The sequence below is a fragment of the Otolemur garnettii genome, unplaced genomic scaffold, assembly GCF_000181295.1.
Source record: "Otolemur garnettii isolate 467f Iridium unplaced genomic scaffold, OtoGar3 scaffold00167, whole genome shotgun sequence".
Classification (NCBI taxonomy): Eukaryota; Metazoa; Chordata; class Mammalia; order Primates; family Galagidae; genus Otolemur; species Otolemur garnettii.
The window spans coordinates 3,739,953-3,752,626 of NW_003852562.1; the positions used below are offsets into that span (position 1 = coordinate 3,739,953).

Sequence of the window (12,674 nt, forward strand, 5' to 3'; positions counted from 1 at the left end):
TACTCTTTGGAACTAACTTCTAGTTTCTACTGTAAAACTCAGACAGAAATATCAAACAAAGTTATAAAACATAAACAATAGTATATACTTAAAAGGTATCAAAACATATCAGTGTCTAAAATCAAGGTACAACTTAAGTGCTTAAGTGTACTTTTCTACATTCAGTTTAGACATGACATTTTACACTTTCACTAAGCGACATCTGTTCAATATAAATGTCTTAACACAACAATTATGAGAAAGACATGATGGCTATGTTAGCCAGTTGGATGAGAGTATTCCAAACTGCATATGGAAGCAACACACTGTACCCTATGATAGAATTAATGTACACAATTATGATCTAATAAAAAAAAAAGTTTCTGGTTTCCATAAAAGAGATTTTCTCCATTATCCAAGCAAGTAGATGAAATGACACTACAAATTATTTAAGAAAAATACATAAATACTTAGATTTGTAAAAAACAGTAAACACTAAATAGACTAACCCAGATGTGTACCAACTCTTATTTTTATAACCGGTACTACATCACATGACACATTAATAAACACATACATTTACTGCAGAAACTTCTTCTTCCTCTGTTTCTTCCTGTGGAATATCATCATTGGCAGGAGAACTACCCTGAAACACATCTACTTCTTCACTTGAATCATTTTCTTTAGTAGCTGCTTGTTTGGAGCGTCCTACACGGCTAGAGTAAAACACATGTAAAATAAAAAGAACATTCCAATCTTTAAATAGATTACCTCATGCTTCAAATGTCATGAATTCTCTTGTCATTTTTGCCCTAAATCACTTAAGAATTTTTTTTTATGTATTTGGAACCCTAAACCAGTGTTTAATCACATAATCTTACCTACAAAGATCTACCAAGTAACAAAAATAAGTGTGACTGAGACCATATGATAAATGATTTCAAAACATAGCCCCAAATTCGCTCTTCCTTTCATCTTTCCTCACTCAGTAAAAGGCATCTATGTCTACTGCACAGATTTCCTGCGTTGAGCAGAAAACAGTATATTAGTCTTATCTGGACTTATAGATTTGACTTCCTTAGCTCTCTGATTTTGCCAAGATTCTTCCTCTTCAGAAACTTCAAACACAAGGTTCTATCCATTAGTGTTCCTGTCTCTACTCTCTGCTTGTCATCCTCTATTATTCTCAAGTAATCAACTCATTGTTCCTTTCCAAAGAGAAAATTACAACTCATCAATCCTCTCATTACATTCTTACATAGTATCCTAAATTTTTCCTTCAGGGCACATATCACAATTCATAATTCCATATTATATGTGATTATTTAATGACTACATGGTAAGGACTAAGAAGAAAAGAATCAAGTCTGTTTTGTGCCACTACGTTCCCTAGTACCTAGAACTCTCTCAAACACAGGAGGTATCAAAAATATGTTAATAGCAACATCTAATCAAATGGACTCTTCTTGATAAATATTTATTAATTTTTAAAATCACAAACATAGATTCTATAAACAATCCAAAATATGTACTGTTCAATTCATATACAAACTAAGCAATTTTTTATGTGGTTCAGTTTTTCAGGATTCATGGAAGAAACTATAGAAATTTACAAGGAAAATAATGACAATCTCTTGAGATTCCACTGAGGTCAGAACAAGAAAACAGACAAATCCTAACGTATTTTATGTATTAGCTCTAAAAAAAGACTTTCCCAGTGAAGGAAAAATAGGCTTCCAAGAAAGAGCACAGAATCTCCTTTTGTATGGTTATTTTTTAAGAGAAATAACTTGTTCGGTTTAGAACATTCATAGGATATGTGTAATTAATTTTAAGAGATAACAATAAATTAAGCCCTTAACTTTGTAATGCCCCCAAATAAACAAATCAAAGTTATGAGGTTTGTTATTTTCCTGCTACATTTTGGGTGTTTCATATTCTTTAAGAATACTTTATTCAGAAACAGTGGTGCTCTCTAGTTGAATCCGAACACATTCATGTGTGAAGCTGCCACAAAAATGTACTTACCTTTATTTTTAACCTGAGAGAAAAATTATATTGAAGAAGGCATAAAGTACCAGCTAGACATTCAGGTAACTTTTCCTCTTCCTGTGGAATACACAGGAACGGGAAAAACAATAAGATAGTAGAGTATTTAACCAAGGTGTGTTGGCAACTTTTAAAAGTTAAGCCACTGATGTAATTACTGTAACCACTCTCAGAAAAAGTGTGAAATATTTCTGACTAACAGGCCATGCTATTCTATTTCACTTACACAACTGAGAAAAATATACTGCCAAATCTACAAATTATAGCATTGATGCTCTTGAGACATTAGTAATGTTTGGTACAGATTTGTTGAACATCTGTCTTAATAAACATGTTTCTGTGAACATCTAAAACCATATGTAAATATACAAATAAATTAATTAGGTCAGAAGACAAAATGAAGATATCAAAAACTTGAGATTGACATGTGCTAATTTCTACAAATATAATTTTAAAAAATCCATGTTACTTTCCTACCATATGTTCAAAGAATAAAAGCAGAAGTACGGAACCTGTTTTTTTAAAAAGGAAAAGGTGCTAATGAGAAACACGAAGAAAAACTGCAGCATGGAATGACAAGGCAACCTCAGGGTCAACGTGTGGTAATTATTTTACAATATCTTTTCATTTCCTTTTTTTTGTTGTTTGTTTGTTTTTTTCAGTTTTGGGTGGGGCTGGGTGGGCACCCTACTCCTTGAGCCACAGGCGCTGCCCCTCTTTTCATTTCTTTAGATACCATAATGTCTATACAGGAAGTAATAAACTATTTGGTATTCATTTATAAAGATTTTTCTAGACCTATGTTATCAGGAGGTTAACTGGGTCATCAATCATCACCTAGGTAAGTTTATAAACATCTTCTTACTTGGTGTAATGGGGCTACATGTATGGAATTTAAACATAGCAATATGAATGTTTATAAGTTTATGAACTTTTTGCAAAATAATTTGAAATGGGTTTGAAATTTAGTATTATTTATAACTTACATATTTTTTTTTGGTTGTGATGGTGATGGCGTTTTTGATGGTCTTCCTCGTCCTTTCTGTGGTGTGGACTGTGTGGATTCAACTGCACTAGTTTCAGGAGATTCTGCTCTGCTTTGGGGAAGACCCAAATGTGGATAGCATCAAATTATGATTTATAATACATTTATATATGATTTATATACGTAGCTTAGATTTACACACACTCACCCCTGTTGTGCTCTCCTTGATGCCCGGTGCTGTTTGCTTTTTGATTTCTGTTCTGTATTTACACTTTGTCGTTCTTCTTCTTCCTCGTCCTCTACTGCTGGAGGTCCAGACTTTTTTTTGCTTCCTTTTTTGGAAGTTTTCATTGTTGGCTCTTCTTTTGGTGTACCACCACCAAGAGGTTTTGATGGACGGCCTCTTTTACCCTTTTTTGGTGGACTGTTCTGTTCATCCTCATTTTCTAATATATCTTCTTTAAGCCTCTTTTCCTCAGGCCACTGCTGTTCATCTGATTCTGAAGCTGTATGGCCTCTTTTCCGACCTCGCTGACTGCCTTTAGGTTTTTGTTCCTGCACCAACTTAGTCAGGTCATCCATACCCAGTTTCTCTTCTGGGTCTATTATGGGTGTTTTCTTACGGCTTCTAGGCTTCTCCAATTCAGACTAAGGGGCAGAAATACATCACAATTTATAAAATTGTTAGTATGCACATTTTGAAGAATAAGATAAAAACATTTATCCGTTTTTATCATAAATATGTACCTAAATGAAGCAAATAGTTCTTAAATACATTAGAATCATAACTATTTACTATAACAGTCTTTAATTAAAAAAATTCTCTGGGGTAAGAGGGTAAATTTTCATTCTTACTTTTAAGCTAGCATCTTTTAAGGAAACCTCTCAAGATCAGTATCTTATTAAGTTATACATTTTAGAGAAAACCCACTTCATAAAAAGAAAATTCTGAATTCAATGTCTGGTCCTCCAGGAACATTATACTAAAGTATGTTTTGAGAGTCAATTTAAGTAATTCTTATTTTATCACACAGTACATAAGACACAAAATATCAGTTACGTATATGTATCATGCTTACATCATAAAAAACTATTTTTACTTTATAAATGGAGATTTCAAGATACAAAAGTCAAATATATTCTTCATTTATTAAAAATTTTGGAAATACTTCTGAATCAGAGATACTACTCTCTACATACAATTAAAAACTAAAACAAAAAAATTTTAAAGTTCAGTGGCTTACAAATTTAGAATAAAATCCTGGTCTATATTAGAGAATTTATGTGTAAACCAGCAGATGAAGACTGAAGAAATTCTCCAAGAACCTAAGAATGAAGAGTATTGTGTGAATGCTTATACAAAGTTAAAAATCAGGAAAAAGAAAACAATAAAAATCAGTAGTTTTTCTGTAGTTTGTCACTGCTTTTCCTGTTTGTGAACTGCCTAATTATGTACTTGGAATTGTGTCCTTTGCCTACTCTGTATACTGGAGTCTCAGTGTTTTTATTTACATTCTTCTACTCTTTAGTATATGTTTGGATGTTATTTCCCACATGTTATGGACTGAATTGTTCCCTCTCCTCTCCCCGCTACCAATACATATACTGAAGCTCTAATCTCTCAATGTAATATTTGTAGATGGAACTTTTGGGATGTAATTTGGTTGAGATGAGGTCATGAGGATGTGGCCCTCAAGATGGGATTAGTGCTTTTATAAAAAAACACCCAGAGAGCTTGTGTATGTTCCTCCTTCCTGCCTCTGATGTGAGGACACAGTGAGAAGGTGGTATCTATAAGCCAGGAAAAGGGCCCTCACCAGGAACGGAATCTGCTGGCACCTTGATCTTATACTGCTAGCCTCCATAACTGTAAGACAATAAATTTCTACTGTTTAAGCCACCCAGTCTATGGTACTTTGTTATGGTAGCCCAAGCTAAGACACTAGTGGATGTAAGATGAGGTGCTAAACTATTTTTCCACATCCCCAAAGAGACATCTAATCATTTTAGAATCAATGACTTGTAATGGTTCCTTTATCTTGTATTATGTTTTGAGAAAAGAAGGTTTCTGGGCCATTATAACAGAAGCACAATATTTTCTTAATTATAAATAAATGTGTTTAGAAGGGCTCATCTTATCTTTTATTATTTCCATCCTACTCATTTTTATATCCATTTATTCTTCCATAGGAATTTAAAACAAAAATCACACTGGAATTTTACAACTTTATATTCATTTAGAACTGTCATCTCTTTTTATTCCTTTTCCCCATGAAGGAGTATGGAATTTCTCCTTTTTCAAGCCTTCTATGTATTTCAGTTTTGAGATTTTTCTCCACATAGGTTTCCCCTATTTCTTTTTAAGGTTATGCTCAAATCCATCAGTCACTCTGTCTATCTCATCTATGTAATTTTGTTGTTGTAGTTATTACTGTAATGAAGAAAATTCCCTTTCCCACAAATGCTTACTGATATAAAATAAAATTACCAGAGTAAAGTTAGTTACATACACACATATGGATATCATGCTGCATTCTTAGTTTTTCAATTGCTTCTATGATTTTTCTAAGACTACAAAAATAACAAAGACTTTGTCTCCTCTTTTGCATTGTTACACCTCTAACTTCTATTTTGTGTCTTGAACTGGTCAACCATACTAAAACAATTTTAAATAACAGGTAAAACTTTTAGCATGTTAAGCAAGTATCCTTCTGGAACTAGTTTACTAAGATTTCATATCTGTCAAGAATAGATTTTAAGTGTTAGGCATGTCTTTTAGAGTGATCTGCAATTATCTTGTTTTTGTTTTTCTCATTTGGTTTATTAATTTAATATATTAATTTAAAAGATTAACTTTAAACTATCCTTACATTTGGGGGAAAGATCTATAAATGACTGGAAGTAGTTTCTTAGTATTTATTTAGAGTTTCTGTGAAAAGAGTAAAAATTAACTGTTGTTATTCAGAGACTGAAAGATGAAAGAAATATTAAAATTAAATTAAATTTAAAATGTCACATCTAACTTTAAATGATATAATTCTTTTTGATGTTCAAAGATCTAGAAAGGTGGTTGAATGCCTTCATACGTTGGAAAAGGATGGTGGTAAATAGGAAATCCACTGTCTATAAAACCATAAAATAATCCAATTTCCTCAAATACCATAATCTCTAATTTCTTTTTCATTCTGTACTACATTATTCTAAAAGTAGAGTATAAAACCAAAGTTGGGAATAGGAAATAGGAGGAAATGTTATTTATAAAGCTAAGTATTTGAATATAAGTGTGTGTAGAGAGTAATTCCTTTGCAGCAAAATTTCAAGGTGAAGCCATACTCTTTCACTATAATCTATGGGTCTTTAAATTGAACTTGTGACTCATAAAGCTCATCTCTTTGAGGGTACTTCCGTTAAAATTAGCTTATTAAAAAGGTTCTTCTAGCACCTCTACACCCAATGTTATACCCTATCCATGCCACAACAGATAGCAAAAGGCCTTTATTACAATTACAGGCAGTCCCTGAGTTATAAGCATCCAACTTACATACAACTCATACTTCCCAATTGGGGCTATTACAGTAAGTTCTTCAGTTACAAACACCCAACGAACAGAGAATTCTACAGGTAGTAGGTAAATGTACTTGTTCCAATCTACACACAACTTCAAGGTAAGAACCTATAGAACCTATCTTGCTCGTAACCTGGGACTGACTGTATACAAATAAATCTCAAGAGCTCAGAAATTTGAAACTGTTAGGCCTGGCATGGTGGCTTACCATCTGTAATCCTAGCACTCTGGGAGGCCGAAGCAGGTGGACTGCTTGAGGTCAATGAGTTTGAGACCACCCTGAGCAAGAATGAGACCCCCATCTCTACCAAAAATGAAAAACTGAGGCAACAGGACTTCTTGACCCCAAGAGTTTGAGGTCGCTGGAAACTATGATATCTGGACACTATAGCAAGGGTGACAAAGTGAGAGTCTGTCTCAAAAGAAAAAGAAATCCTTAACTACTGTCTCAGACAAAGACTTTGCTTTTTATTGATCTAAAAGGTAGAAGTAGATCTAGAATAACAAATTATTCTAATAACAAATATTAAGAATTAATAAAAACTGTGTTTCTCAGCTTTTGTGGGAGTTATGGGGGGGGACAGGATGTAGAAATAGGTGTGGATGTAACTGACCTAGCTGACATTTCTAACAAATAAGAGATCATGAGCTATTTAAGTACTTTTAAGCACCTGGTGACCAACTCTCATGGATAATGAAGGAATTTTTGCACTCAGTAAGAACTAGGACTAGAAGACATAAATAGCTTTTCCAATGCAAGGATTCTTTTTGTAAATTCGGATAACAAGATTCCTTGCAGGCTAAATGATCAACTTTTAATTTTGCTTAGGTGAATTTTTTAAACTGCCACCAAACATCACAATTTATAGCATATGTAGTAAGCATCTGGTAAAAATTTCAGATAATTTTTTTTTTTTTTTTTTTTTTTTTTTTTTTAGACAGAGCCTCAAGCTGTCCCCCTGGGTAGAGTGCCATGGCATTACAGCTCACAGCAACCTCCAACTCCTGGGCTCAAGCGAGTCTCCTGCTTCCGCCTCCCAAGTAGCTGGGACCACAGGCGCCCGCCACAACGCCCGGCTATTTTTTGGTTGCAGCCGTCATTGTTGTTTGGCGGGTCCGGGCTGGGGATTCGAACCCGCCACCTTAGGTGTACGTGGCTGGTGCCTTAGCCGGTTGAGCTATAGGCACCGAGCCAGATAATTTTTTTCTAAGTGGAAAGAGAAACAATCTGACAAAACAATTTTCTGAAGAATACAACCTTGAGATATGTAATACTGGAGCAGTGGAAGAAAACATGAAGAGAAGAGAATGTAAAAGTAATTTTGTTAATACCCTACCTACCTCTATTAATCAAACTGATTCAAACACTTCAACTTTTATCATTCTGATTACCATTAATCAAAAGTATAAATCATTATAAAACAACAAAACAGGACTAACAATTCATTTAGGCTAATCATTTATTCTGATAAACTCAACCAATGAGGTATACATAGTTTACAGATACGAAAACTGATCCAGAGAGCCTATTTATTCAAGAAATGGTTAGAAGCTGAACTGAAAAGTCAAAATGAGTCTAATTATTAAGTCCACTGAGTTGTGCTAGAATACATAACTGTATTCTGTACCGATACCGAAATACCAAATCTGTCTTCGAATGACATTTACAAATTGTATCTATCACAAAATTTACCATTAACATAAAAAATGTAGAAGCTGAATAAGAACTTTATGAGAACTTCAGCATTCCTACCTTTACTAGAAGCCTATACAGTAAAAAGCTCAAGAAATTAACTACATAGAGTAGGCCTTGAAGGATTCTTGTTCCATTCCCATTCTCTGTGGGTAAATCTAAACATACTGTGTTTAAAACAACAAACCAAAAAACCTCAAAATCCCCAAAACAAAAAAATAAGTAGTTGTGAGTATGAAATTGGCATGTGTGATTCCCAAGACAGAATTAAGATTACTTATCATAATGATAAGAAGCACAGAGATTCATACATAGTAGTAGAGGATAATTATAAACTCAATTTGTAATTAAAACCACTAAAAGAGAATCAAATTTGACAGTAATATTAACTGGTTTCAGTATAAAAAATACTATTTATAGAGCAAAATTATTAATATTACTATAAAATCAATAACATCTCACCCTTACAAGATCAGAGTCTTCTCTCTTGTCACTTTTTTTCCCCGGCAAAGGTGAAGACATTGTGTAATCTTCATTTTCGCTGTGATCCATTTCAGAACTATCAAGCCTTTCAATATAGACATTTATAATTGTTATTACCATCAGATAACATTAACAGTTCTTTCTTTCCCTGGTGTAGCTTTACAGCTTTATGGGGAAAAGTTTCATTCTTTTCAAAAATCAATCAGTTTTATTCTACCATATTAGCACCACATCAGTAAGCAATGAAGGGCGTTTAATATAGTAGGAAAATTAAAAGAACACACACATATATAATATTGTTTTTTTTCCCTAAGTCTTTTTAAAACTAAAATGCTATTTTAGGGAGCCAAAAAAGAACAAGGTAACATTTCTTTTTGTTGGTAAGTTAGACTGGTCTATTCTACAACCTGCCCTATCCACTTTTTCATTGTGTATGTAGCACCATTGTGTATTAACACCCTCTAACACACCATAGTTACTACATTTATTATTTACTGACTACCTTTCCCTGATAGCAAGTAAGCATAAATCTTTTACTTGTTAAATAAATTAACAGCACATGCTCTTATGTACGGGTCTAAAGGTCCAGGGATTTGTCCTAGGCAGTCTCATCTTTAACTGGTTCTTAAAGCCATTTATAATTTGTTGAACCCTAAATCTCAATCCCTAGACCAACCATCCTAAGTTCTAAGCTCACATACCCAATTGTCTGCTCAATACTTCAATTGAAATTCTAGTAGGCACCTGAATAGTCTTTTGGACACTTTTCTTTCCCCCACCTCCTTCAAACAAACACATATAAACACACAGCCCTTTCCTCCTCAAGGCTTCTACATCTCAGTAAATGGCACCATCATCTATCCATTTTTTAGGAATTTAGGATCCCTAAATCCTCCCTTTCCCTAAATATTCACATCTAATCAATCCATCAACAAGACCATTTGGATCCAAAACCAAAATAAATCCAGAATTTGACTCTTTCTCCCTTCTCTATATTATTAACTGACTTCTAACTGGTTTTTCTATCTCAATTTTAGCTCCTATATAGCACATTCTGCACAAATTATCCAGGGAATTGCTTTAAAGCACAAATTATACCACTAGACCCCGTGACAGTATCTTCTAATTGCACGTAAAATCAAATTCAAAATCTTACCATGGTTCACACTGTCCAAACATAATCTGCCTCTCAACTCCCCTCTTGTCATTTTCCCCTTAGGCCTATTCTCTAAGCATGCTGATCTCTCAAATATACCTAGCTCATTAGAAAAGAAAGAGTCCTTCTTAACACGTGAAATTCAGAGGGAAAAAAAGTAACAACAGAGATTGGTCAAAGGTTAAAAAAATGTCAAGAATCTTTCAAAAACTATTTAAATGAGAGTTTATACATGTACATGGTGAAAAGAAATTCAAACTATACCAAAAAGTATAAAATAATTTCTGTCCTACACTAGATTATCATAGACACTGGTAAGATTTTGTATATTTCTTCAAAAAACTTTCTATGCATACATAAATATGAATATAAATCCCTTTTCAAAACTTAAAGATACCATAATAACGTTTTATACACTTTGCCTTTATCATTCAATAATGTATTGTAGAAATTCTTCCATATTAAGACAGACTTCATCATTTTTAATGACTACATTTTCCACTGTATAGGTCTATCACAAATTTTTTTGTTTTTTTTTGTTTTGGAGACAGAGTCCCACTATGTCGCCCTCAGTAGAGTGCCACAGCATCACAGCTCACAGCAACCTCCAATTCTTGGACTTAAGCGATTCTCTTGCCTCAGCCTCCCAAGTAACTGGAACTATAGGCACCCGCCACAACGCCTGGCTATTTTTTGGTTGTAGTTGTCATTCTTGTTTGGCAGGCCCGGGCCAGGTTCGAACCCACCAGCTCTGGTGTATGTGGCTGGTGCCCCAGCCATTGAGCCACAGGCGCTGAGTTGATGTACCACAATTTTAAGAGTTTTATAAATGCCTGACACTGAAGTTAGAAACAGGTTTATGCGTACTAACACAGACCCAAGAAGCTAACGTATGAAAGGCTAAGATGGAGTACCCATCCAAAATAAGCAAGCAAATAAACTTGTGACTACCAATGCTAAATGGGAAAGTTATGTGCTCACTTCCACTCACTGACATCAAATGTTTTGGCTTATATTACTTTAGATCTCACAGTCTTGTTGGAATTCTAAATGTGAAGTGTGATACTTCTTCTATACTCACCTCCCTTTCATTCTGCCAGGGGAGCTGGGATTTGAGCTGCTGCTTGCGTTGCTTACAGTTTCCATTCGTGATGATTTGGTCTGAGATTGTTTGCCTGCTGATGAAAGTGGCTTATTAACAGCTCCTAGAACATTGGTTGTTTTAGGCTGAAATGAGAAATGTACATCTCTTTCTATTTGGAAAAGCCAAAGTAACTTACATGTAAAGAACCATAAATAACATCTCTGCCAAGATATTTACATACAAATCGTGAAAAATGTCCCAATCCTTAAGCAAAATAAGAATTATAAATTGAACACCACTTGAACAAATTAAAAACTATGTAGTTTAGTTTCAATTTACTTGGAGGAAAAGGCTTACACAGAAAGAAAAAAAAGTAATGTATACTCAATATGGAAAACAGATAATCACATTCTTGCTATAGAAGAACAAAACGATGCTTTCTATTTTAAGATTTTTATCTTGATGTTAGGATAAAAAATCTAAGGTTCAAGGTCTCTATGGGCTTTATTACAAGCTAAAAAGTCTGTATATCTCAGCTTACATCTATTTAATAAATATAATTATTTCTTACTAGTAAACGGGAAATCACTAATAATTGTACTTTCTACCTTAAAATACACAAAGTTTTAAAGAAATACAAAGTATTTCTTCAAATATGCCAATATTCACACTAAAATAAACTACCACATAAAAGTTAAAATGATTCTCAAAACGTACTTTTCCAGGAGTGAAAAACGATTTCATTTCTGGAGGCAGATAATTTTTGGTGTTACTGAAATTCTATAAGCAAGGGAAAAAGAAGTAGTCAGTGAATATTAAAACACTGTATCTATGAAGTGGTTCAAAAGGCAACGAAGTACAGAGCAGTTTTTGTTCTAAAGTACATAATGAAGTACACACTTTATATGAGCTGAAACACAAAATTTTAGTCATTGATTTTAACTACTGTAATAAGCTGAAACTAATCTGCTACCAACTCCAATATTAACAAAATCTATTGGAGCTCTAGATTAGAGCTCTAAGAGCACATCAAAAAACACATGCTTCTATAGTAACACCCTCTAGGTAAGAGACCACATATTTTCTTGTTATCTTGCTCAGAGAAAGGTGAATCCTTAGTAACAGTCATTTTAGCTACTAAGACAAATTGAAAGGCTGTTCCAAATCTCTATATACTGGTAAGACTTTAATTGCCATTGTACTTAAAAAACAAACAAACGAACAAACAAAAAAGAGGTCAGTGGTAGTTTCCAGGCTCTGTTACTCAGTGCTTTCAGATAAACTATGAGGGAGTAAGAAGAATGTGGCAAACACCTTTTATATCTCATAAACTCGAATGTTTGGGAGAGCAGGGTCTTGGGCTTGTTCCAATGTCTGTTCTAAACGTCTTTCATCATACCAATTTTACATCATAGCAAAGACCTTTTAACGCCAAACAATATCAGCATTCTCCTTCCTATTTTGGACAATGGCCATTAATCCACAAATCTACATGCTTTAATCACATTTTGCCTGTGTTTTTAGACTGAACATAAATACGAGATCATCCTAGTTAATCACTGATCCTTACTTGTGTTCTACAATTTGGCCCATTATTTTAGTCTTGAACCACATTTTTAAGACTCATTGACAATCTTTCCAGGCCAACAGCAGGAGAATAGCTTTTGATACTGATCCTTC

At 33.9% G+C, this 12,674-nt stretch overlaps 1 protein-coding gene across 6 annotated transcripts in view; it reads right to left on the reverse strand.

Annotated features, from left to right (window-relative positions):
• Nucleotides 1–12,674, reverse strand: part of PDS5B (PDS5 cohesin associated factor B) — a 184,207-nt gene that overhangs the window by 2,370 nt on the left and 169,163 nt on the right. For 3 of the 6 annotated variants that reach the window (XM_012811602.2, XM_023519268.1, XM_023519269.1), the window contains 6 exons: nucleotides 11,712–11,774; nucleotides 10,992–11,137; nucleotides 8,734–8,839; nucleotides 3,222–3,661; nucleotides 3,015–3,125; nucleotides 557–695 (listed from right to left, as the gene is read on the reverse strand). In XM_012811602.2, coding sequence (XP_012667056.1) covers nucleotides 557–695; nucleotides 3,015–3,125; nucleotides 3,222–3,661; nucleotides 8,734–8,839; nucleotides 10,992–11,137; nucleotides 11,712–11,774 — 1,005 coding nt within the window. The remainder of the gene's footprint in view (nucleotides 1–556; nucleotides 696–3,014; nucleotides 3,126–3,221; nucleotides 3,662–8,733; nucleotides 8,840–10,991; nucleotides 11,138–11,711; nucleotides 11,775–12,674) is intronic. The other 3 variants (XM_023519272.1, XM_023519271.1, XM_023519270.1) reach the window with 3 other exon arrangements.